A 27718-nucleotide genomic window follows, 5' to 3' on the forward strand; every position below is an offset into this window, starting at 1 on the left:
TTGTATGCTTTATGCTAATTTCCAAAGTGGACTCTGTCCTCAAAAGCTCATGCCTCAATAAATTGGTTAGTCTAAAAGGTGCCACCCGCCTCATGTCATTTTTGCAAGCCAGACTAACACAGCTATCCCTCTGAATATCCACCCCACTCATGATTTTATAAATCTCAGTCATATCCCTTCTCAGCCATCTCTTCTTCAAGATAAAGAACCCTAATCTGATTAGCCATGAGGGAGCTTTCCCAACCCTTTTATCCATTTTGTCAACTTTCTCTGTACTTTTTCTACATCCGCTATGACTTTTTTATGATGGGGTGAGACCAGAACTGCACACAATACTCAAGGTGCAGACGCACCATGAATCTATACAAGAGTATTATGATATTCTTAGTTATTATTTTCCAAATAATTCCTAACATTTTATTAGCCTTTTTGAAAGTCACCGCACATTGAGATGAAGATTTCAAGGTATTGCTCACAAGGACTCTTAAGGTCCTTTTCCTGGTGGTGACTTCCTCGTGTAACTATAATTGGGTTAATTTTTGCCTATGTGTATTACTTTGCACTTGTCCACATTAAACTGCATTTGCCATTTGGATATCCACTCTTCTAGTCTCACAAGGTCCTTCTGCAGTTCCTCACTATCCACTGCTATTTTAATTGCAAACCAATTTTGTATCATCTGCAAATTTGGTCAAGTCACTCAATGTTCCATCTTCCAAATCATTTATGAATATGATAAATAGCACAGGTCCCAGTACAAACCACTGGGGTGCTCCACTAGCATCGTTTCTCCATTTTGAAAACTGACCAATTATCCAGTTTCCAATCCACAATAGGGCACTGCCTCCTATTCCAGGACCTCCCAATTTCCTGAAGAGTCTCTCATGAGGGACTCTGTTGTGTCTGTGGACCCTTGGACTGGGGTAAGATTGGCTCCACCTGTGGGGAGGGGCTCCACAGGTTCCCACCGCTAGCAGACAGACCTTGGTTTGAGATGAGGCTTCACCTATACCAGCCCTCATTCTCCTGGTTCCAGTCCAGTACTACCCTCAACACCAGCCACTGTTTAAGTCCTGCCAACTGCCAGAACCCAAGGGCTCAACCTGCGGGGGAGGTGACTGGTGTAAGCCGAAGAGTCCCTAACTCAGTTCTGACTTGCCCTGTACTGTTCCTCAACCACTACAGCAGGGAGCAGAATTGGGGCAAACTTGAGATTTATGCACATACTTTTGGTGTAACCTTTTGCAAGTGCTCTCAGGGATCATTTTCAAAGTGATTTATGTGCGTAAATTATTACACCTGGGGAAACTGGCATAGCTTGTGTGCATAGGCAATGCATAGCTTATGAAAGTGGTTATATAATTGCCTTTCTAGCAATCAAACTCAGTGTGCAGGAGAAGGGAGTTCCAGGGGGAGCCATTGGCCATAGATCATCACTGTACTCTCTGGGCAAGCAGTACAGGATAGAATTAAAAATGGGAAAGAACCCCAAGCAGTTATGAATGAAGGCTTAAGGTTCCATAGCCACAGTACAGACTGGTTCCAATTGAAACAGAAGCCCAAAAAGGAACAGAAGGAAACTGGTGAAGGAAGAATAAAATGTTACTAGAGAATATAATGATATAATACTAAAGGACATGAATCTGCCAAATTCAGGTGTTTGGGTTGGGGGGATACTGTCTAGATATATTCATCAACCTTAGCAAGCTTAAGATTCCTATGTTTTTCCATGCCAGAGTATGATCAAAGTTTTTCACATCTCGATCATATTGCTAGTGGCCAATCTTGATTAGAATCCTGCATGTCCACAAACTCAAGAGATCTAAAATAATCAGTAGAGGAGGATCGGAAGGCTCATCTGCATACTGCACCAGCATCCCCCGGGAGACGCGTCCAGAGGTCACCGCAAGCGATCCAGGGATTGACTTCCACAGCCCCAGCTTCCAGAGGCCCCGCACTCTTTGCAGTAGAGGAGGATCGGGAGGCTCATCTGCATACTGATCCCAGCATTCCCGGGAGAGGCGTCCAGAGGTCACCGCACACGATCCAGGGATTGACTTCCACAGCCCCAGAGGCCCCACACCCTCTGCAGTAGAGGAGGACCGGAAGGCTCATCTGCATACTGCTCCCAGCATCCCCTGGGAGAGGCGTCCAGAGGTCACCGCACGCGATCCAGGGATTGACTTCCACAGCCCCAGCTTCCAGAGGCCCTGCACCCTTTGCAGTAGAGGAGGACCGGAATCTTGAGCCTTTCAATTAACTGAGTGAAGATTAATTTAATGGTGGTTAGAAAGGATTGGTAAGTATAGTTTTCGGAAATCTTTGGACTTATAAAAGTAAGGTGAAATAGAGGGATATATTTTTTACAGTTTGTGTGTGTCTGAGCTAATAAGCAAACCAGAGATAGTTAATTCTAGTGTCTGTCTTTCCCACACACTCAACCCTTGATTTTTAGGCACGAGACACTTTCTCATTAAAAATCAATCAGGGTCTTATCTAAATCATACTATTGTATCAGCCTTTATTAAAAGTTTAATCATCCCCTTGTAGGACACTAGCTGATTAATTAGTAAATTTATCTGTAAATTTAAATTACTCTCATTCCAACTCCCTTAGTATCCTAAACTTAAATAGCAGATTAATTAGAAAATATTCCTGTAAATTTAAAGCACTCTAATTCCAACTCCATTAGTATCCTAAAACTTAACTAGGAGCTCAATAAAACTAAGATGAAGGCAACAGTCCAGCAGCAAGAGGGGGGCTTTCCAGTCTTTTGCATTGAGTAGCACATGTATAATTTTTTACCCGCTGGTGAGAGATTATATGTGTGCACTCAGTGCAAAGAGTTCCTGGCGTTCAGGGAACGAGTCCAATCTCTGGAGGCTAGAGTAGTAGACTTGGAGGAGCTGAGGCAGACAGAGAGGTACATTGATGAGACATTCAGGGACATAGAGGCCAAGCCCCAAATCCAGTCTGGCAGCCCCAGTGCTGCCTTGGATCAGAAAGGTCTCCCAGTAGGAGAACATCACCCTGATGTAGCAGGAAGTGATCCTGTAGCAAGGACCTGCTCTCCAGCATCCCCCGGGAGACACTGTCCTCGCACTGAGGACAAGACTCCCAGGGCTACTGCCCAGGAGGGAAGGATTAGGCCGGCCAACATAGTTGGTGATTCAATTATTAGAAATGTAGATAGCAGGATGGCTGGTGGACGTGAGGACCGCCTGGTAACTTGCCTGCCTAGTGCGAAGGTGGCAGACCTCACGCGTCACCTAGATAGGATTATAGACAGTGCTGGGGAGGAGCCGGCTGTCGTGGTACATGTGGGCACCAACGACATAGAGAAATATGGGAGAGGGGTTCTGGAAGCCAAATTTAGGATTTTAGGTAGAAAGCTGAAATCCAGAACCTCCACGGTGGCATTCTCTGAAATTCTCCAAGTGCAGGTCCCCAAAGGCAGGCAGAGCTCCAGAGTTTCAATGCGTGGATGAGACGATGGTGCAGGGAAGAGGGATTCAGTTTTGTAAGGAACTGGGGAAACATTTGGGGAAGGGGAGACTTTTCCGAAAGGATGGACTCTACCTTAACCAGAGTGGAACCAAGCTGTTGGCACCAACTTTCAAAAAGGAGCTAGAGCAGCTTTTAAACTAGAACAAGGGGGAAAGCCAACAGTCACTCAGCAGTGCATGGTTCAGAGAAATGTATTCTTGAAGGATATTAATGAAACAGGAGATTTAGGGCATGCCAACAGAGAGGTTCTAATAAAAGCAAACGTAGTCCATGTATCTATATGTAAAAAAATCACCAAAGCTAATGATTTCCAAATTATCCCTAACAATTGAAAAGCAGGTTGTTAATACAAACAAAAAAATACTTTGAAATGTCTGTATGCCAATACCAGAAGCCTAAGAAGTAAGATGGGAGAGTTAGAGTGTATAGCAGCAAATGATGAGATTGACATAATTGGCATCACAGAGACTTAGTGGAAGAAGGATAACCAATGAGACAGTGCTATATCAGGGTACAAATTATATCGTAATGATAGGGAAGATCAACTTGGTGGAGATGTGGCACCTTATGACCAGGAGGGTATAGAGTCCAACAGGATAAAGATCATACAAGAGACTAAATGCTCAGTAGAATCTATATGGGTAGAAATCCCATGTGTGTTGGGTAAGAGTATAGTGATAGGAGTATACTACCGTCCACCTGTACAAAATGGTCAGACAGATTATGAAATGCTAAGAAAAATCAGGGAAGCTAACCATTCTGGCAGTGCAATAATAATGGGAGATTTCAATTACCCCAATATTGATTGGGAAAATGTAACATCTGGACTTGCTAGAGACAAAGTTCCTGGATGTAATAAATGACAGCTTCATGGAGCAATAGGTTCAGGAATCAACAAGAGAGGAAGCTATTTTAGATTTAATTCTTAGTGGAACACAGGATTTGGTGGGGCCACTTGGCAATAGTGATCATAACATGATCAAATTTAAACTAATAACTGGAAGGGGGACCATGAGTAAATTTACAGCTGTAACACTAAACTTTCAAAAGGGAAACTTTGATAAAATGAGGAAAATAGTTAGAAAAAAACTGAAAGGTGCAGCTGCAAAGGTTAAAAGTGTTCAACAGGCATGGACATTGTTTAAAAATACAATCCTAGAGGCGCAGGTCATATGTATTCCACGCATTAAGAAATGTGGAAGGATGGCAAAACAATTATCGTCATGGTTAAAAGGTGAGGTAAAAGAGGCTATTTTAGCCAAAAAAAAATCCTTCAAAAATTGGAAGAAGGATCCATCTGAAGAAAATAGGATAAAACATAAGCATTGTCAAGTTAAGTGAAAACATTGATAAGACAGGCAAAGAGAGAATTTGAAATGAAGTTGGCCATAGAGGCAAAAACTCATAATAAAAACTTTTAAAAATATATCTGAAGCAAGAAACCTGTGAGGGAGTCGGTTGGACCATTAGATGACCAAAGGGTTAAAAGGGCTCTTAGGGAAGATAAGGCCATTGTAGAAAGACTAAATGAATTTTTTGCTTCCATGTTTTCTAATGAGGATGTTGGGGAGATACCAGTTCCGGAGATGGTTTTCAGGGGTGATGAGTCAAACGAAATGAACCAAATCACTGTGAACCTGGAAGATGTTGTAGGCCAGATTGACAAACTAAAGAGTAGCAAATCACCTGGACCGGATGGTAAACATGCATCCTACGGTACTGAAGGAACTAAAAAATGAAATTTCTGATCTATTAGTTAAAATTTGTAATCTATCATTAAAATCATCCATTGTACCTGAAGACTGGAGGGTGGCCAATGTAACCCCAATATTTAAAAAGGGCTCCAGGGGCGATCCGGGTAACTATAGACCAGTGAGCCTAACTTCAGTGCCAGGAAAAATAGTGGAAACTATTCTCAAGATCAAAATCGTAGAGCATATAGAAAGACATGGTTTAATGGAACATTGTCAACATGGATTTACCCAAGGGAAGTCTTGCCTAACAAATTTGCTTCATTTTTTTGAAGGGGTTAATAAACATGTGGATAAAGGTGAAACGGTAGATGTAGTGTATTTGGATTTTCAGAAGGCATTTGACAAAGTCCCTCATGAGAGGCTTCTAAGAAAACTAAAAAGTCATGGGATAGGAGGCGATGTCCTTTCGTGGATTACAAACTGGTTAAAAGACAGGAAACAGAAAGTAGGATTAAATGGTCAATTTTCTAAGTGGAAAAGGGTTAATAGTGGAGTGCCTCAGGGATCTATTCTTGGACCGGTGCTTTTCAATATATATATATCAATGATCTGGAAAGGAATACGACAAGTGAGGTTATCAAATTTGCAGATGATACAAAATTATTCAGAGTAGTTAAATCACAAGCGGATTGTGATACATTACAGGAGGACCTTGCAAAACTGGAAGATTGGGCATCCAAATGGCAGATGAAATTTAATGTGGACAAGTTCAAGGTGTTGCATATAGGGAAAAATAACCCTTGCTGTAGTTACATGATGTTAGGTTCCATATAAGGAGCTACCACCCAGGAAAAAGATCTAGGCATCATAGTGGATAATACTTTAAAATCGTTGGCTCAGTGTGCTGCTGCAGTCAAAAAAGCAAACAGAATGTTAGGAATTATTACAAAGGGAATGGTTAATAAAACGGAAAATGTCATAATGCCTCTGTATCGCTCAATGGTGAGACCACACCTTGAATACTGTGTACAATTCTGGTCGCCGCATCTCAAAAAAGATAGTTGTGATGGAGAAGGTACAGAGAAGGGCAACCAAAATGTTAAAGGGGATGGAACAGCTCCCCTATGAGGAAAGACTGAAGAGGTTAGGGCTGTTGAGCTTGGAGAAGGGATGGCTGAGGGGAGATATGATAGAGGTCTTTAAGATCATGAGAGGTCTTGAACGAGTAGATGTGAATTGGTTATTTACACTTTCTAATAATATAAGGACTAGGGAGCATTCCATGAAGTTAGCAAGTAGCACATTTAAGACAAATCGGAGAAAATTCTTTTTTACTCAATGCACAATCAAGCTCTGGAATTTGTTGCCAGAGGATGTGGTTAGTGCAGTTATTGTAGCTGGGTTCAAAAAAGGTCTGGATAAGTTTTTGGAAGAGAAGTCTATTAACTGCTGTTAATCAAGTTTACTTAGGGAATAGCCACTGCTATTAATTGCATGAGTAGCATGGGATCTTCTTAGTGTTTGGGTAATTGCCAGGTTCTTGTGGCCTGGTTTGTCCTCTGTTGGAAACAGGATGCTGGGCTTGATGGACCCTTGATCTGACCCAGCATGGCAATTTCTTATGTTCTTATGTTCAGTAAAACACAAGGAAAACCAGTTAGGAGTTATTACATTCCCTCCGAAGTACTATGTAATTTTTGTTTCTAAGGACATTTCTCCATTGTTAAAGAGTAAAACAAAAAAAGTGCACTAAATCCATGAGAAATCAAGCTGATGAAAAGCAACTTGGATAATGGAAAGCATTCATAATGGGGTAAATATTCAAACAGAAAGGTGCCTTTAATGTGAGTATAAATAGCAGTAATGTACCTAAATAGGTCATAATACAGCACAGTGAATTTTTAGCTGTCAGAAAGTAGGTACATAGTTTCATAGCATGTATATGTGGCAGACCCTCCTGGTCTGGCCACTAGATGCCACTATCCCTGTCCTTAACATTTTTTACACAGGAGCCATCCACACCCCTTAGTCCCCCCCACCAGGAGGTTCTGGATTGGATGCCTCAGGGCTAGTTAGCTCAGCCATGTTAACACTCGGGGGATTCAGTTTGAGGAAGTAATCAGAGACTAAGGATGTATTTTTTTCACACTATGATAGGGCCTCCTGGCCTTGCCCTAAGGAGTTTTCTTTTAGAAGAAACACCTCACCGTGCACTCCTTGCCAGAGGGTTCTTCTTGCCATAAGCAAGATAGATTGTTGAGCCTGATACACTTTAGGAGCAAAAGGGCTCTCAGCAGGGGACTAAATACCTGCGAGCCTACTCTAACCCCTAGGTAGGCAAGTACCAGTGATGGATCCTGCTGCAAGAGATTTTGAAGGCTAGAGGAGTCCTATTTTTGGAAGGAACTGAGTTCAGCCTGCTTCTTTGGGGAAAGTCATCCTTGCTGGCCATACTCAAAGGACAGGAGATGAAGACCAGTGAGCCCATTCACACTTTGATTGTGGCAAGCACCTGTGACAGTATCCAGTTAAGCTTTAAAGTATTTTTGGACTTTGAGTTAAGTGGGGAATGTTTTTGAATCCCCTCTTACCCACTGGGACTGCAGTGCTGAGAATTAGTCTGATCCCACAGATCCCCCTGAAATTATAGCTAAGGATAAAGGAACAACTGAATCACAAGAAGAAAAAACAAAAGAAGGAGATCCCATCCAGGCCTCTGCACATCAAGGCACAAGGACAGGCTGGGTGTCCAAGAGGAAGAAGATGTCTAAAGGTAGGATTTTTGCAATGCAAGGGGGACCCCTCCACTAGGATTCTCACACAGCCACTAGGAGAGTTATGCACATTTAAAATCATCATGGGCTCTACCCAGACGTCTGTAATAAGGACATCTACACACCAAACATGAAAAACCTGTTTCAAGAGTCAGATGTACACTTGTCAATTTGGATAAATGGACTTTATTTAAAGTTATGAATCAGTAAAGTATTGTTTTACTCCCAGTTCTGATCTTGTCTATTTATTACAGCTTTGCACCCCATGGGAAGTACTCAAAGCACAGGACACATTGACAATCTCTTTTCATTGTCTAGGCCATAAACAAGAGCTTTCTCCCATAAAAAGAATCCCTCCCAGAGACTGAGAGTTAAGCTGGTGACAATTCAGCTAGCTGGAGCAGCCCTGAAGAAATAAATTGTATTGAGACTTAACACACCTCAAATAAACGTTACATATTTTTTTGACCATATAGAAGTGTATTTTGAAGGCATGTTGGAAGGTACACATGTATTATTATTATTATTAAAAATTTTATATACTGCCTATAAATTGCATTAACCAAGCAGGGGTATAATAAAAGATAAATGGAGTTAAAATCAAAATATAATAAAACAAAACAAAATGAAATACTGTATAAATAATTAACAAAGAAAATCATAACAAATACAATCCAAAAATACATTTACAAAATTTAAATTTGAATTAAAATTCAGAGGAAGTGACGTCACCACAAGCAATGGTCACTTGAGATATGAGCTCTTCTCTCAGCCGGCTAAGGGAAGCGGCTGAGGGAAGCCTCTCAATTTCTCACCTCTTCCAGAATCATGCTAAATGCCAGGATCACAAATAGGATGACCGCAAAATGTAAGTCAGTTGACTTTAAACAATTTTCATATCGGAGGAGAGAGGCAACTGAGAGCGAGGAGAACTGTTATGGCGCCAGCCCTGAAATCCTCGTGGATGCCGCAAACCCGGATGATGATTTCAATATCCCCTCAGAAGAGCCCATGATTCGTACTGAATTCAGACTGTTTTGCATTCTCAGGAAAGATGTAAAAATTTATAAATCCGAGATTAAAGGGATGCTCGAAGAATTCCATGAGGAATTAGCCACAGTGGGTTATAGAGTGGACAATATTGACACTCGCCTGGATGCCCAAGCTGAATCCTCCAAACAGCTTCAAGAAACCTGCGCCGAACTTAAGGAGGAAAACTCCAAAATAAAAGGCCAAGCTTGCGGATTTGGAAAACAGAACTTGGCAGGGAAACATTCAGTTTAGGGGGTTCCACGAATTGCCTGCTAATGCGGACTGTGTAGCCATAGTAGGCTGCTTTTGTAAATTCCTCCTGGAGGCTAATAACGCAGGTGAGGGAGAACCCACTCCTGATATTGAATTCTACAGGGACATAAAAGCTTTGTACACCTCTAACAATAACAAGGTGTGCGACATAATTGTTTACTTCCATGACTTCTCACTAAAAGAAAAAATGGCTGCTGCGGTGAGAAAACAAGCTATTTGCACCTGGGAAGGCCAAGAAATAGCAGTTTTTGCAGATCTTTCTCAAGCCACATTGCAGAATCGCCAGGAACTACGCGAAGTCACCACCTTTCTATCAGGTCTATCCAGTACCGAGCGGTAGGAAGAGCTGCGTTAGTGCCCACGGCACCCGCGGTTGCCGCAAGCACAGTGCAGCTCACCTACCGCTCGATCCTGAACAATAATTTTATGCAAATGAAAACCGCGTCTAAGAAGGGTCCATGAAGCCTTAGGCCCGCACAACCCATTTTACTGGATAGAGCGCCTATACAGTATCCTGGGTGCGCGGGCCTAACGCTTCACGCCACACTGGTATCTGTCATTTCAAATGTCATTTGAAATGACAGATACCTCTCCCCTCCTCCCGAAGCAAAAAAAAAAAAAAAAGCGAAAAAAACGTAAAAACAAAAAGTAAGTCGCTTCGCTGCTTCACTGTCAATGTCTCTTCTTCCCTCCTCCCGGAGCAAGGCTGCTTTTCGCGCCCTGCTCCGGGAGGAGGGGAGAAGAGACACTGACAGCGGCGAAGCAACTTACTTTTTGCAACCCCGATCGGAGCTCTCCTGCCTCCCGCTGGCGACTAACTTTTTTTGCAGCCGTCCGGCCATCTGGAAGAAGGTATCGTGGCTCCCCTGCCTCCCGGGAAAGATGGATGCCAGCACGGGGGAAAGCGGCCCCTGTGCATGCAATTGGCTGCTCAAGACGTGACATCATGACGTTTGGCGTCACGGCATGTGACGTCACGTCTTGAGCAGCCAATTGCATGCACAGGGGCCGCTTTCCCCCGTGCTGGCATCCATCTTCCCCGGGAGGCAGGGGAGCCACGATACCTTCTTCCAGATGGCCGGACAGCTGCAAAAAAAGTAAGTCGCCAGCGGGAGGCAGGAGAGCTCCGATCGGGGTTGCAAAAAGTAAGTTGCTTCGCCGCTGTGTCTCTTCTCCCCTCCTCCCGGAGCAGGGCGCGAAAAGCAGCCTTGCTCCGGGAGGAGGGAAGAAGAGACTGACAGTGAAGCGGCGAAGCGACTTACTTTTTGCTTTTACGTTTTTTTCGCTTTTTTTTTTTTTTTTTGCTTCGGGAGGAGGGGAGAGGTCTGGGGCTGCCCCGGAGACCGGCACCCATGATCGCGGCCGGGGCAGGTGAGCGGGGCTGGGGGAAAGCTTGCCACCTACCCTTACCCCTGCCTCTACCGCAGGGGTAAGGGTAGGCGGTAAGTTAGCAGGTTAAACGCGCGACAAAACGGCAGGAAAGATAGCGATAGTCGGGGCGCGGGTTACGGGATGCTAGGGAATAGCTAATTCGCTCGTTTGCATGCAATATACATGCCGCGTGCGGAAGGGGGTGGCCGGGGATTTTAGGACGCGGTAGGAGTAGGTTAAAGTGGATTCGGGATCGCAGGAAGGGATAACGCGGCCGGAAAGTGAGTAGAATGCGGCTTAGGAGCAGGGTAAACGCAGCCGCACTTTACAGGATAGACCTGTATGTAAAGAAAATGTGAAATATCGGTGGATGCAATCTTTTGGCCTCTCATTTACATGGGATAGAGTTAATGCCAAGATTTCTACCATCTCTGGAGCATTATCTATCTTAAAGGATCGAAGCTTCACTACTTCTACTACACTTACCAATACTACCAAAGGGCTGGTTGCAAGAAACGCATTTCCAAAATGGCAGAATGGGTGCATGGAATATCTAATTGAAGAGAAGCTCTGGAGCACATGTGGTGGTTAAAGATGCCCCATGAACTTTCCTGATTATGGTTTACTTGAGTTCCTGGTATGCAGAAGTTTTCCTTACTAGACTTTTTCATTTTGACTTGAACTTTCGCTCTATGCTGGTTGGAGAGTTATATGTGGGGGGTTTTCTACTACATATATAGCTCCCTATTATGTCTGCCCATTCTTTGAGGCAGCTCTATCTTATGAGGCTTGAGAGAACCTCCCTGTTGGATGTTTTCTTTTCCTCCTAGACTCAGAGGATGGAAAATGTTAGATTTGCATGGAGATTTCTGCAGATCTGATGAACTTTATGGGGGGATGGAATTGGGTTTCCTTTGGGTGGGGAGATATGCACATCCTTTTTGGCTGGTTTTTCAAAAGTTGCTCCTCTTTGCTTTTCTTGGCATTATATGCAGCTGTGGATGGAAGACAAGGCTCATCCCACGCTATCTGGTTGTTAATACATGCAGCTCCTTTCGCTCGCTATTTGTACCTTCATGGCACTGCCTGGGCTACAGATTTTGTAATAGCCATTACTAATATTCTTTTTTCTATTTGGCCTCTTTTCGTTTAATTTCTCTAAATGTGATAGGGGTTACTTCTCCTTTCAAGAGGCATCTATTTTTTAGAGAGATGGGCCAGTTGAGCGCAAATATCATATATGCCCAAGAAACTCACTTGAGAGGCAGATATGAAGCCTTGTTGAAGTCCAGCAAATACCCCAAGCAATATTTTTCTTCTTGTAGCAAAAATATCAAATACACTGGGGAGTGCATATTATTCTCAATGACTTTTGTGTTTGATTGCCAATTATGTGTTAGGGGCACTTTGGGTAGGTTTTTTTTCTGCTACAAATCATGGTCAAAGGGATAGCTTACACTGTTGTCAATATATTTGCTCCCAACAAGGACCAGGGTACGTTTTTGGAAACCCTGCATCAGTTATTAGTTTCTCATGGAAAATGGAAACTAATTATTGGGGGAGACTTTAATCTTGCTAGATTACCCTCTCTGGATATGTCCAGGGGGAGTGCATATGCAGCCCCCCCCCCCCCCCATTGACTCAAGCTGAGGGAGTTTCTAGCAGAATGGCATTTGATTGATGTATGGAGGGCAAACTATCCCTCATCACGATCCTATACCTATTATTCGCATTCCCATGATTCATACTCTAGAATAGATTATTTCTTGCTAGATAAAACAGCTTTCAACAATGTCGCTCAGTCGGGTCTGTTGTCTAGGCCAACCATGCTGCAGTTTGGATGGACATCACCCTAGATCACTATGACAAAGGGATGAGGTTCTGGAAATTAATGATTCTTTACTGTCTGACATTGACTTTAACACCTCCCTGTCGGCCAGTATTCAAGATTTCCTCACCAGGAATGACACAGGAAACACCCCCCCCCCTTACAATTATTTGGGATAGTTTGAAAGCAATACTGCGAGGCCTCTTAATATCTGGAGCCTCATTCCTTAAAAAACAAAGAGAACAAGAGAGACAGACCTTATGCCAGACAATCCAAATGTTATCTCAGAAACACCAAGCCACTGCTTCACAAAAGACATTATCCCTGTTTTCTAGAGCTAGGGAGGATTTAATGAGGCTAGAATCAGCAAAGATGGTGCATATGATGGAGATTACTAAGCAGGAATATTTCGAGGGGGGATAAGGCAGTGAAATTACTAGCTAATAAATTGAAAAGAACCCTTGCTCAGAATAATATTTTGAAAATCAAAGAAGAAACCGGTGTCATTCTTACTAGTAATTCTGATATCCGTAAACATTTCCTCCAATTCTTTGGGATTCTGTATGGGGCAGAAAAGAATATCTCATTTGAAATGATAGATGCATACCTACAGGACCTCCCTCTTCCTATCCTAACCGAGGATACGTGAGAGGAGCTAAATAAGAAAATCTCGAGTGCAGAGATCCTACTGGCAATAAAGACGTTTATATCTGGAAAAGCGCCTGGACCGGATGGTCTAACAGCTAAATTTTATAAGCAGTTTCGCCCATATATCGTCGCCCACCTACAGAAGGTTTTTAATTATTTAAGAGATGGTGGGTCACTATATTGTAACTCAAATATAGCTAGAATCACTGTCATAGCTAAAGCTGGCTGTGATCCAACATTATGTGGCTCTTACCGCCCCATTTCCTTAATTAATATAGACCTTAACCTACTAGCTAAAATTTTAGCAGGCTGTTTAAATAACTTAATTGTTCAACTTATCCATCTGGATCAAGCAGTCTTTATACCTGGCAGGCTTGCTGGCAACAATGTTCGCAAACTGATCAACCTTATGTGGTGGACCCATTGAGATAACATTGAATCTATCTTTCTTTTATTGACGCCAAAAAGGCTTTCAACATGGTCCATTGGCCTTTTCTCTTTTGAAACCTGTAGAAAATAGGCTTTGAGAATTCTTTTTGTTCTTGGATACTCAAGCTCTATGAACGATTGAAGGCTTGTATTAAAGTTAATGGGGGCTATTCTGATTATTTTTCTGTGGAAAGAGGCACGCGCCAAGGATGCCCTCTATCCCCCTTATTGTTTGCTCTTTTTTTAGAACCCTTGGCTATCTCCATTCGCAACCATCCAGATATTGCTGGTTTTCGATTGAATGTCCATTCTTTCAAACTTTCCCTCTTTTCTGATGACATCATGTTTACACTCAGCAACCCACATAGGTCTTTGCCGGCTGTTGAACACACACTTAATGTATTTAGTCAGGTATCTGGCTTTAAGGTCAATTGGGACAAATTGGAAATCCTAAATATTACATGCCACCCGGATTTGGTTAAGTTTTTGCGGGAGGCACATCCCTTCAGGTGGGCACCTAATAAACTTAAATATTTAGGGATTCAATTGAGTGGACACCTGAGGGATCTGTTTGCCCTAAATTACCACCCATTGCTAAACCAGATTGGACAGGATTTGGAAAAATGGTCTCGCCTCCCCTTATTGTGGTTGGGACGAGTCACCACGTTTAAGATGAACCTTCTCCCATGTTTCCTTTATCTTTTTCAAATAATGCCCATCTCTATAGCCTATAACATCTTGAGAGGATGGCAAAGGGAGGTCTTTAGTTTCATTTGGAAATGTCACCCGCCCTGGATTAGCAGAGCCACCCTGTATCAGTTTAAAGTAGAGGGAGGACTGGGAATACCTAATCTTACATGGTATTATGTGGCCGTGCAATTGAGAGCTCTGATTGTCTGGCATAATGCACAAGACATCAAACACTGGGCGATCATTGAACAATCACAGATGTTGGGCATGCCTTTGATGGCGACCCCTTGGCAGGTGAAAAGCACATGGAGAACCTGTCCCAACATGATGCCCACTACTCGCCATACCTTAAACATTTGGGAGAAGTGGAAGACTAAGCTGGTGGTGTGTAGTTCATATTTTTCTCTCACACACCTATTTCACGATGTTGGTTTCCTCCCATTTCATCTCCTTCAATCCTTTACAGCATGGAAGGATTGTGGTATTACTCATTTTGAACAAATTTGGGAAGGGGACCACATGGTTTCATTAGAATCTCTTCATTCTATTAAGCAATTATCTGTATCTGAATTTCTTGCTTACCAGCAGCTACACCACTTTTGTTGGAGCAATAAAATCCGTAAACACCTGGATTTAGGCAAGTCACACTTTGAAGGATTTTGCTCCTCACTCGCTAACTTCAAAGTCCTCATCTCCAAAATTTATAAATTATTGAATAATAAAATTGAGAGTAACCAGCACACATTCGTGCTTGGGAAAGGGACCTTACTGTGGAAGTCTCAAGGGAAGAGTGGCTGTATATTTATGAGCGTGTAGGGAAGGCATCTATTGCTTCTTCTCTAGTCGAGAATTGCTACAAATTGCTATATAGATGGTACCTCTCCCCTAATAGATTATTGAAGATGTATCCAACTTCCAATGGGTTATGCTGGACAGGCTGTGCTATTTCGGACTCCTTTATCCATATGTGGTGGGAGGGAGGTTGTATATCCCCCTTATGGCAGCATATTGTGACAACTCTCTCTGAGATCCTTTCAGACACTGTACACTTACAAATGGACATGGCACTTTTGAATAATCCTGCACATTGTAAGATACTAAACTCACAACCCCTTATTATACAAGTGTGCATTGCAACCAGAGTGGAGATTGCCAAAGCGTGGAAACAGAAGTCTGCCCCATCTCTAGTGAAAGTACTCTCCAGAATTGATAATGTATGCACCATGAGTAAACTAACTGCAGAAAAACACCATAGGCTTCAAAGATTTAACTCTATTTGGACCCTTATTTAAATTGGTAAAAGTCTCATGATTAACCAGCATGCTAACTCTGTAATCTGTGATCCCTTGCTCGCTAAGTTTATTTTCTCTATTTGGCTATTGTGCTTTTCGATGGTTTTTGTTGCTGGTCTTTTTATTCTTACCTGGGATGAGTCGGATTTTATGCCAAATTTTCTGTCTCTACAGTTTGTAAATGTTATTGTTATGCGCCCCATCCACTCCCAGCTTGCGCACGGGCCTGCTCACCTCGCTAACTCCTCTGCAGGTCAAGGGTCGGCCTCCCCAGCAGCAGCTACGAGCTCCTCCAGGCCTTGGCATCCCGCGGCAGCGGTCGCCGGGCCTTCACAGCGCACCAGGCCTCACGCCAGAGTTCGGCGCCTCCAGTGGTGTTGGCCATGCCCCTACGTGCACGCTCCGCCTGGTCTCTTGTAGGGCCAGGGGCGGGTCCTAGCTCCGCGGCTCGCACTCATCGAATGTTCAATATAAGGAAGTTCCTGCCTGCACGTCCTTGCCTTGGCAATCGGGTCGGCACTGTAAGTGTACTAGTTTGCCTCCGCGTTCACAGTCTTATTCCAGTCTTGTTCTAGGCTTGTTCCAGTCTCGTTCCAGTCTTGTTCCAGTGTCCGTCTGTCTCGTCTCCCCAGTTAGTACTCTTGGACTGTCTCTCTGGTACTGACCTTGGCCTGTTCCTTGACCATGAATGCTGCCTGGATCCCTGACCTCTGCCTGCCTTGTGACCTTGTCTGACCTCCGGAACCTGACCCCTGCCTCATCAACTACTCCTCGGACTGATCCTCGGATTCTGACCTTTGACCACGTCTCCTGATTCTGGCTCTGTCCCTTGCCTTGTCATCGCTTACACTGTTCTGGTCTTCCTTGCTCCATCTGACCTTCAGCCTCGAGTCCGACCACGCTTCCTTGCTGTCCTTAGGCACGCCCATCTACTACCTCTCCAGGAGACCCTATGAGGCCACTTAAGTCCAAGCGGCCCAGGTCCTTACGGGCTCCACCCGGGGGGGACCGCGGGTTTCCAGTGGTGAAGTTCATCCTAGCCTCTGTCTCCCCCTGGGGGCAGGTGCTTCCTGGTCCCTATCAGGGAGCCGTTCCCCACTGCTCCAGGACAAGGGTCCACCCCCGATTGCAACAGGTTGCCAAGGCCATGAACTCGGCGGAGTATCCCACCTACAGGGCCCTACCGAGTTTGGCCACCACAGTCCAAGAACATTGCAGGGCTTTGGAATCGCTAGCCTCTTCGGTGGAAGAGATTTGTTCACAAGTGCAAGATACAGCTCTGGCCAATCCCGTGGGCCTATCGGCTTCTATGCTACCCAAAGCATCATTGGCATTTCCTGCCCTTCCTCGATTCAATGGAGACCCACGCTCCTGTCGTGGCTTCCTCAATCAGTGCTTCATGCAATTTGCACTGCAACCCTCCTTGTTCCTGAAGGAAACCACTAAAGTGACCGTCATCCTTTCCCGCCTGGAAGGCAAGGCTCTTGCATGGGCCTCTCCCTTATGGGAAGGCTCTGATCCCGTACTTTCCAAGTTATCCACGTTTGTTGCTCTCTTCAAGCAGACCTTTGTAGACCCAGGCCGCCAAGCTGTAGCCAGCCATAATCTACTCCACCTCCGTCAAGGGTCACAGACCCTCTCTGAGTATACGGTGGAGTTCAGGACCCTGGCCACTGAGCTCGGGTTGCAAGAAGATTGTCTGCAAGCCATCTTCCTAGATGGATTCTCCAGCGCTCTCAAGGATGAACTCTCCGTCCTTGAGACTCCCACGTCTTTAGAGGACCTGATTTCCCTCACTGGGAAGATCGACCATCAACTCCAGCAAAGGCGCCTAGAAGTAAAGGCTTCCCGCTCTCCTACACCACATCCCATGTGTGTCCAGAGTCCTCCAGCCAAGACTCCAGCACCACCGCCCTCTTCCTTGGTGGAACCTATGGAGGTGAACTGTGGGTGACTGTCTCCGACCGAACATCTCCATCGGAGGGTCTTTGCCTTTACTGTGGCACTTCCAAACATTTTTGGCAGTCCTGTCTGGCTCATTCGTAAAACTGCAATGCCTGAGCCCGGCGGGGGTCCCGAGCTTAGGTGCTACTGTCACCGGCTCCCAACTCCTGCTTCCCGTCTCTCTCTGGGCATCAAGGCCCACTCCTTCGCCACCACTGCTTTTGTCGACACAAGAGCAAATGGAAGCTTCATCATGGATGACATTGTCAAGCTTCTGAACATTCCTCTTCAGCCATTAGATTTGAGTCTCCACATCGCCTCCATTCAAGGAGAACATCTTCCAGGACTCATCACCCATCGAACAGTAGCTGTCCGTCTTACCGTGGGCACTCTCCACGAGGAGGAGATGTCCTTCTGTGTGTTGAAACGTTCTACACATCTAGTTATCCTGGGGCTGCTCTGGCTCCAGGCCCATGAATCCCAATTCGATTGGCATTCCCTGCAGTTGGTGCAGTGGGGCTCCAAATGCCAGAAGACATGTCTACGTCAAATAACTCCAGTAGTCTCTGTTCTGAAGTCTACCACTCTATCTGGTTTGCCTACTCAGTATGCTGACTTCGAATACGTCTTCTTGAAGCAGAAAGCAGATGCCTTGCCTCTGTTACGCAAATTCAATTGCCCCATAGAGCTTCTGCCGGGCACTATGCCTCCCAAGGGCAGAACTTATCCATTGTCTCATCCAGAAACCTTAGCCATGTCTGAGTATATCAAAGAGAACCTAGAAAAAGGGTTCATTCGTCCCTCTGATTCTCCTGCTGGAGTGAGCTTTTTCTTTGTCAAGAAAAAGGACGGCGGTTTACGCCCTTGTATTGACTACAGAGGGCTCAACGCCATAACCCGCAAAGACCGATACCCACTGCCCCTTATCAGCGAGCTGTTTGACCACCTTCAAGGGGCACGGATCTTCACCAAGTTGGATCTGAGGGGTGCATACAATCTGGTACACATCCGACCTGAAGATATCTTGAAAACCACATTCAACATGAGGGATGGTCACTATGAATATACCATGATGCTCTTTGGGCTATGCAATGCCCCAGCAGTCTTTCAACGCCTTATGAACGAAATACTCCGAGACCTCTTGTACTCATTTGTAGTCGTATATCTTGACAACATCCTGATCTTTTCCAAAGACCTTGAATCCTGTTGAGATCATGTTTGGATTATCCTCCAACATCTAAGAGAAAACCATCTTTATGCCAAGTTAGAAAAGTGCCTCTTCGAGCGAAATCGCTTACCCTTCTTAGGGTACATCATATCCGATCGAGGTTTCTCTATGGATCCAGATAAAGTCCAGGGGATCCGAGACTTGCCCCAGCCAGTAGGCCTACAGGCCTTACAACGTTTCCCAGGCTTTACTAATTATTACCGGAGTTTCATTTACAATTATTCTTCCTTGGCTGCTCCGCTCACCGCCATGTCCAAGAAAGGAACTAACACTCGTGTGTGGACTCCCAAAGCAGAATCCGCCTTTCAGACGCTCAAAGAAGCTTTCTGTTCCAGTCCTTGTCTTCAGCATCCAGACCCAAGATGTCCATTCATCGTTGAAGTAAACACCTCTGCAATTGGAGCAGGAGCCGTCTTAAGCCAGTTTTTTCCCAAGGGTAAATTGATACCTTGCTCATTCTACTCACACAAGTTCTCTCCTACAGAGCAGCGCTACACCGTTGGTGACCGAGAACTTCTCATCATCAAGTTGGTATTCCAAGAGTGGTGCCCCTGGTTGGAAGGGGCGCAATATACTTGGATTTCAGCAAAGCTTTTGATACGGTTCCGTACAGGAGACTGGTGAATAAAACGAGAAGCTTGGGAGTGAGTGACAAGGTGGTGACCTGGATTGCAAATTGGTTGACGGACAGAAGACAATGTGTGATGGTAAACGGAACCTTCTCTGAAGAGAGAGCGGTTTTAAGTGGTGTACCGCAAGGATCGGTGTTGGGACCGGTCCTGTTCAATATCCTTGTGAGCGACATTGCGGACGGGATAGAAGGTAAGGTTTGTCTTTTTGCGGATGACACTAAGATCTGCAACAGAGTGGACACGCCGGAAGGAGTGGAGAGAATGAGACGGGATCTAAGGAAACTGGAAGAGTGGTCGAAGATATGGCAGCTGAGATTCAATGCCAAGAAGTGCAAAGTCATGCATATGGGGAGCGGAAATCCGAATGAACTGTATTCGATGGGGGGGGAAAGGCTGACGTGCACGGAGCAGGAGAGGGACCTTGGGGTGATAGTGTCTAATGATATGAAGTCTGCGAAACAATGCGACAAGGCGATAGCAAAAGCCAGAAGAATGCTGGGCTGCATAGAGAGAGGAATATCGAGTAAGAAAAGGGAAGTGATTATTCCCTTGTACAGGTCCTTGGTGAGGCCTCACCTGGAGTACTGTGTTCAGTTCTGGAGACCGTATCTACAAAAAGACAAAGACAAGATGGAAGCAGTACAGAGAAGGGCGACCAGGAAGGTGGAGGATCTTCATCGCATGACGTACGAGGAGAGATTGAAGAATCTAAATATGTACACCCTGGAGGAAAGGAGGAGCAGAGGTGATATGATACAGACTTTCAGATACTTGAAAGGTTTTAATGATCCAAAGGCAACAACAAACCTTTACCATAAGAAAAAAATCAGCAGAACCAGGGGTCACGATTTGAAGCTCCAGGGAGGAAGATTCAGAACCAATGTCAGGAAGTATTTCTTCACGGAGAGGGTGGTGGATACCTGGAATGCCCTTCTGGAGGAAGTGGTGAAGACCAGAACTGTGAAGGACTTCAAAGGGGCGTGGGATAAACACTGTGGATCCATAAAGTCAAGAGGCCGCCAATGAAGAGTGGGTGACTCGCCAGAATGATGGCTACTGCCTGGAGACAATACCCTTATTCAATAAACATACACATGGTTACTGTGACTCCAACATCACTCTAAGCTTCAACAGCAAGAGGAAATGTGGAAAAAAGGATTTGCACTCACAAAGACGGGAGTAGCTGGCTTGTTACGGCGGTTACTACCCCAAACCAAATATCCAAATTACTACCTCCACCTTCCTCTATTCCTGATGCCTTTCAACTAGCTTGATCACTCCATTCTTATACTTCACTTTCAATGCATATCCAGCATAGTTCTCTGCTTCAACAGCAGGGGAAAAGAAAAACTGTTACTTCACACATCCAGCAGAGCTCTCTGCTTAAACAGCAGGGGAGAAGAAAAAAGGGTTCGCACTCACAAAGCGGGGAGTAGCTGGCTTGTTACGGCGGTTACTACCCCAAACCAAATGTACCTGATACTTCACTCTCGACGCATATCCAGCATGGCTCTCTGCTTCAACGGCATGGGAGAAAGACTGATACATCACGAATTTCCAGCATAGCTCTCTGCTTCAACGGCAGGGGAAAAGAAAAAACTGATACTTCACGCATATCCAGCATAACTTCAACGGCAGGGGAGAAGAAAAAAGGATTCACACTCACAAAGCGGGGAGTAGCTGGCTTGTTACGGCGGTTACTACCCCAAACCAAATGTGCCTGATACTTCACTTTCGATGCATATCCAGCATAGCTCTCTGCTTCAACGGCAGGGGAGAAGAAAAAAACTGATACCTCACGCATATCCAGCATAGCTCCCTGCTCCAACGGCAGGGGAGAAGATAAACAACCAATAAGGACTGTATAACATAATCTGGGTAAAAACAAATAAGCATGGGTGTAGCTTGCTTATTGCGGCGGTTACTACCCCTACTACCTCTAACTAATCAAGCTAGATATTTCACTTGGATGCAGCTCCATCACCGCTCTCTACATTAATGGCGGGGGTGGAAGGGAATTAGAACCAAGAGCTAAGAGAAACAGATAAGTATGGGAGAAGAAATGAGGGAAGCTTGCTGGGCAGACTGGATGCCATTTGGTCTTCTGCCGTCATTTCTATGTTTCTATGTTTCTATGTTTCTATAATACAAAATTTACCATTTTCACCAACCATAAGAATCTTGAGCATCTTAAAGAAGCTCAACTCATGAATCCTCGACAAGCCCGATGGGTGCTCTTCTTTCAATGGTTCAACTTCATTCTATGTTATTGCCCAGCTTCCAAGAACTTCTGTCCTGATGCATTATCAAGATCCTTTGAACCTGAGGATGTTCCTGAAGTTCCCAGATACATCATAGATCCTGCCTGCTTATCAATTGCCGTGACCACTACAGTTCCAGCTGGGAAAACCGTCATTCCACGGAGATTACGTGAACGAGTTCTGAAATGGGCTCATGATTCCAAGTTGGCAGGACACCTGGGTCGTGCCAGGACCCTAGAGATGTTGTGGAGATATTACTGGTGGCCCAACATGGTGCAAGACTCTCGTAACTATGTAGATTCATGACCCGTCTGCACCCAACAGAAGCCGCCTACCAGACGGCCTTGGGACCTACTCCAACAGCTTCCAGCACCTACCGAGCCATGCTCCAGCATCTCAATGGACTTTATCACAGAGCTTCCTCCATCCCAGAACAATACCGTAATCTGGGTCATCATCAACCGTTTTTTGAAAATAGTTCACTTCACTCCCTTGCCGGGCCTCCTATTGGCCCCAGAATTAGCCAAGTTGTTCCTGAAACACATTTTACGTCTCCATGGACTCCCAAAGGAAATTATATCTGACAGAGGACCACATTTTGCCTACAGGTACTGGCGCTCCCTATGTAAAAAGTTTAACATCGCCTTGAGTTTCACGTCAGCCTATCAACCTCAGGTCAATGATCAAGCTGAAAGGACCAACCGAACCTTAAAAATGTTCCTCCGTTCCTACGTGAATGATCAGCAGGACAACTGGTCTGATCTATTACCCTGGGCTAAGCTGTCACATAATACCCATGTTGCTGCTGCCACCGATGTATCTCCATTCTCTGTGGTATTCGGACGATAACCTCGACTGCCACTTTCAGTTCCTCTGTTTCTTCTCCAGCTGCACAATCCATGGCCCACACCATTCGTCAGGTGTGGAATCAAGTCAAAGAAAGCCTTACCTAGGCCGCTGAATGTTCCATGCGTACTTCTGATGCCCATAGACGTCCCGCTTCACTCTTCCATCCTGGTCAGAAGGTGTGGTTAAGCACCCGACACATAAGGTTGAGACTTCCTTCTCATCGCCTGGCTCCCAAGTACATCAGCCCATTTCCAGTGCTTCAAAGAGTGGGAGCAGTATCTTATCAGCTCCAGCTACCTATTGCCATGGGTATTCACAACACATTCCGTGTCTCTTTGTTGAAGCCTTGGTCCTCTCCTGGCCCTCTCGTAGAGACCCTTCACCTCCACGGATCTCTACCGAACCAGACTCATCTCTCCAGGTAAGAGAGGTCCTCAACGTCCGTCGGCATCAAGGTAGATGGGAATACCTCTTAGCCTGGGAGGGTTATGGGGCCGAGGAGAACTCATGGGAACCCTCCCACAACATTCTCGATAAAGAGCTCCTCAGAACCTTCCATAGGACTTATCCTGATAAGCTTCAACCGCGTAAAGGGAGGCCTAGAAGGGGGGGTACTGTTTCACGCCCCATCCCAGCCCGGCCCACACCCGGGCCTGCTTACCTTGCTAACTCCTCTGCAGGTCACCGGTCGGCCTCCCCAGCGGTAGCCGCGAGCTCCTCCAGGCCTTGGTGTCCCGCAGCGGTGGTCCCGGGCCTTTTACTGCACGCCAGGCATCACACCGGAGTTTGGCATCTCCAGTGGCGTTGGCTACGCCCCTACGTGCGTGTGATCCACCCAGTCTCTTGTAGGGCCAGGGACAGGTCCTAGCTCCGCAGCGCGCCATGATTGAATGTTCAATATAAGGACGTTCCTGCCTGCACTTCCTTGCCTTGGCAATTGGGTCGGCTTTGTAAGTGTACTAGTTTGCTTCCGCGTTCACAGTCTTTTTCCAGTCTTGTTCCAGCCTTGTTCCAGTGTCCTTCTGTTCCAGGGTCCTTCTGTTCCAGTGTCCATCTGTCTTGTCTCCCCAGGTAGTACCCTCAGACTGTCTCTCTGGTACTGACCTCGGCCTGTTCCTCGACCATTCTGTCTGCTGCCTGGATCCTGACCTCTGCCTGCCTTGTGACCTCATCTGACCTCCGGAACCTGACCCCTGCCTTGTCAACTACTCCTCGAACTGATCCTCTGATTCTGACCTTGGCTGCCATTGACCATGTCTCCTTATTCTGGCTCTGTCCCTTGCCTCGTCATCACCTAGGCTGTTCTGGTCTTCCTTACTCCATCTGACTTTCAGCCTCGAGTCCAACCGCACACCCTTGCTGTCCATGGGCACGCCCATCTACTACCTCTCCAGGAGACCCTGCGAGGCCCACCTAAGTCCAAGCGGCCTGGGTTCCTATGGGCTCCACCTGGGGGGACCGCGGGCTTCCAGTGGTGAAGCTCATCCTAGCCTCTGTCTCCTCCAGTGCTCCGCTTCCCTGGGGGCAGGTGCTTCCTGGTCCTTACCAGGGAGCCGTTCCCCACTGCTCCAGGACAAGGGTCCACCCCCGAGCGCAACAGTTATAGCAGGAGAATATGATGTGCATAGGGAGAAGGGGGTGGGTGGGGATACTTAATGTTAAATTGCTGGTTGTTTCCTCAATGTGGTAGAATTCCTAGTGTATGTACATTTTTCTAACGAAACACCAATAAAATACCAATTAAAAAAATAATAATTTTGAATTAAAATTCAATAATCACAATGATATATATAACCTAAAAAATAACTGTGGCCACCTAGTTGTTACAAGATGCTATCAAATGCCTGAAATAAAAAACAAAGTATATACTGCCCTTCTAAACTTTACATAGTTTGCTTCTGAATGAATATCAAATGGTAGTGCATTCCACAATAGAGGAACCTGGTAGCTAAAGGACCAATCCCTAGTTGAGTCAAGACAAATCACAGACAGTGGAGGAAGAGATAATAGACCCTTCTGAGAAGGACATAGGGAATGTAAGGTAGTATAAGGAATTAAAAGTCTAGCAAAATATGATAGATAACCAGTGTGTAAAGCTCAAAAAGTAAGACATCAAATTTTAAATCTAATACGATAGATAATTGGAAGCCATTGCAATTGTAACAAAATAGAAGTAATGTGATAAAATTTCTTAAGCCTATAAATTAATTTAGCTGATGTATTCTGAAGCAATTGTAATCTTTTTAATTGAAAATTTGGTAAGCCTAACAATACAAATTGCAATAGTCAATTCCTGTTGTTATAAAAGCATGAACTAAAGTTTTCAAATCATGAAACGCCAAAAAAGGTCTTAAACGACGAGTGAGATAAATGAAGGCTTTCTGCACAACAGATGAAACTTGATGGACCATACTAAGTTGAGAATCAAGGATAACTCCCAAGGTTGTTACAGTATTTTTCAAAGGAATAATAGATCCTGCCATAACAGGAGTCAGTAAAGAAAGAGATGATCAAATATTGAACAAAAGTACCTAGGACTTTGCAGGATTAACTTGCAGATGATGATCAAATAACCAAGAAGCAACATGATCCAGACAAGAATTAAAAATATTAAGATCAAAATTTGATTGAGTTTTAGCAAACATGCAGGGTCATTCAACAAATTGCATTAGGGCTCTAACATCCATGATAATGCTATAACACATGCATTATTTATCACAGTGTATGCTGCATATGCAAATGTTATTCAGATGGGTGGGTTGAAAGAGAGAGAGAGAGACAGACAGACAGACACTATCTGTCAGGAACACATAGTAGCCAACTATTTATACCACTATAGAAGGGCCAGCTAGTAACTCGAGGTGAGGTTTTGGTGGTAGTCTAGGGTTGCATCAAGCTAGAGCGAGAGAACATTGTAGAGATCTCATCTTTGTGTACCTTTCCTCATGCCAAATCATGTCAAATCTTCACTGATGTGTAATGTGCTGTTCGTACATCTGCCTGTGCATGTAAAACTGGCTCCAAAACCCAACCACCACCAAAATCTCACCTCATTACTAGATGACCCTCCTATAGTGATATAAATAGTTGACTTATATGAGAGCCAAGTCTCTGTCTCTCTCTCTGTCTCTCTCATGCTCAAAAATAAGGAAATGACTGTCTGGGCAAACATGTGTTGTGATAAAATACCTATGTGAAGCACTAAAATAGTGCACAGTGCAGTAACTAAAAAATTAACCTAGCCTCACCCCTTTTCCTTATCGCGAGTATTATCCATGCAAAATTTATAGCATTTTGATGAATCTAGGGGATGGTGATCTGAATATCATTTGCAGAAAATGAAGGTCAATATCCATGATCCTGGATAAGAGTAACCAATGGTGAAATGAAAATGTTAAATAAAAGTGCAGAAATTATGGATCCTTGAGGAACTCCAGTGGGCAATGACCTAACATCAGATGTCTGATTAGCCCAATCTACTTGAAATGACCGATCTGTAAGATATGATATAAAACAATTTAAAACTCCATATGTAAGATCAATTTCTATCAAAGGATTAATGAGTAATGAATGATCAATGGTATCGAATGCTGCGCTCATGTCAAGAAATAGTGTTTGGAGCATCATCTAATTCTAAATGGTCTAATGACATTTGTTAGAGAGAGTAAAGCGGATTCCATACTATGATTAGTGTGAAATCTGGATTGATTAGGGTGTGAAATTGTTTTCTGAACAAAATCTTTAAGTTGGTTGAAGCCTACTTTCCCAGTGATTTTTTAAATCATCTGTAAATTAGAAATCTGCCTATAAATGGCCATTGTTTGCATCCAAAGATTCTTTTTTTAAGATTGGTTTTACTCTTGCAACTTTCAGTTGATTGGGAAAACAACTGTTAGATAATGAATTATTGACCACAAGAGAAATAAGTTCAAAAAGAGAAAGAGATGGTTCTAACATTCCAATTAAAAAAATATTTATGTGTGTTAGGAATGTCTCTGACATGCATACTTTACTTGATGCTGTTATTTGACATGCATGGACTTTCAGCTGCATGACAAGCCAGTATTCAAACACAATGTACCCCTATACCTTGAGTTTGAAAATCAACTGGATTTGCACAGGCTGCTAAGTACATGCATGTGCTGCCAGTTAGATGCTCTAATGAAAATTTCCTCCCAGCCCACCTCCCGCAGCCCCATCCCATGATTAGATGTTACAATGTTACAATGTAACGATAATATGACCGCTGTCACATTATCACTCAAGTTCTCATGTAAACCGATGTGATACCCATGTTTGAATGCCGGTATATGAAGAAAAACGAATAAATAAAATAAATAAATAAATTAGATATCTGAAAGAAATAATGACGTACAAAAAAAAGATGTCTTATCATAAAAATGAAAAATTACTACACAAAGCCTTACCTTCACATTCTTGTATGTTACAGTAGTCATATCTAACCAGGGGGTCTACAGTGTAGCACCAGGGACCTTTTGGGTCTCCATCAGGATTTCTGCAGTAGTTTGACTCTAACCCTGCAGCTGGAAATTTAGTAGGTGTAACGCTATATCAAAAAACAAACAAAGAAAAAAAGATTCATTGAGTAGTTGAAAAAAAGGTAAAGTTACATTATAGAGGCAATTCCAACCAGTCAAGGCTTTTCATATAATAATCCAGATTTTTTATATCTACTACAGTACTATTCTTTGAATATATGTGTTATTCTATACTACAGAATACCTTGCTATTTTTTTCTAATTCATGGTTGGATTCTGGTTGATTTCTTCCCTGTCCATCGAGTCAGCAAGATAAAAGAATTTATTAGCCTGCAGGAGAAAGTAGAAGTCTACGTGTAAAATGAAAGTAAAGGTTTTCAGATAATAAGAAAATACAAATATTGTGCCTCATCTTTTCTTAGAAACCCCACAGCCCCTCTCACCTTTCTAATGGTTCTGTTGTGAGCACTCAGTAGTGTCTCAGCAATCTCTTGTTCTCATGCATCTCAGCACAGTCCGTCCCTTTCCCCAGTTATTGTCTGACCTTTTGCATGCTATGATTCTCGTTTGAATCTTGCCTGGTTCAAGTCAAATTTGATGGTCCTTGCTGATTAATTAACCCTTGAATAGAACCTTTAGCTTCATATAGCCCATAACTTTAATGCCCGATGTACAACTGACATTATAATTGATAGGTAACTCATGTTATCATCCTGCTTTTAACACATCTTAGTAAATATTTTAGATTTAGTTCACACCCCTTTTCA

At 44.2% G+C, this 27718-nt stretch overlaps 1 protein-coding gene across 1 annotated transcript in view; it reads right to left on the reverse strand.

Annotated features, from left to right (window-relative positions):
* PLG (plasminogen) overlaps positions 1–27718 on the reverse strand; it is a 257526-nt gene that overhangs the window by 109872 nt on the left and 119936 nt on the right. Inside the window, exon 5 of the mRNA XM_029594095.1 lies at positions 26880–27019. Coding sequence (XP_029449955.1) covers positions 26880–27019 — 140 coding nt within the window. The remainder of the gene's footprint in view (positions 1–26879; positions 27020–27718) is intronic.

Source organism: Rhinatrema bivittatum, chromosome 3, assembly GCF_901001135.1.
Source record: "Rhinatrema bivittatum chromosome 3, aRhiBiv1.1, whole genome shotgun sequence".
Classification (NCBI taxonomy): Eukaryota; Metazoa; Chordata; class Amphibia; order Gymnophiona; family Rhinatrematidae; genus Rhinatrema; species Rhinatrema bivittatum.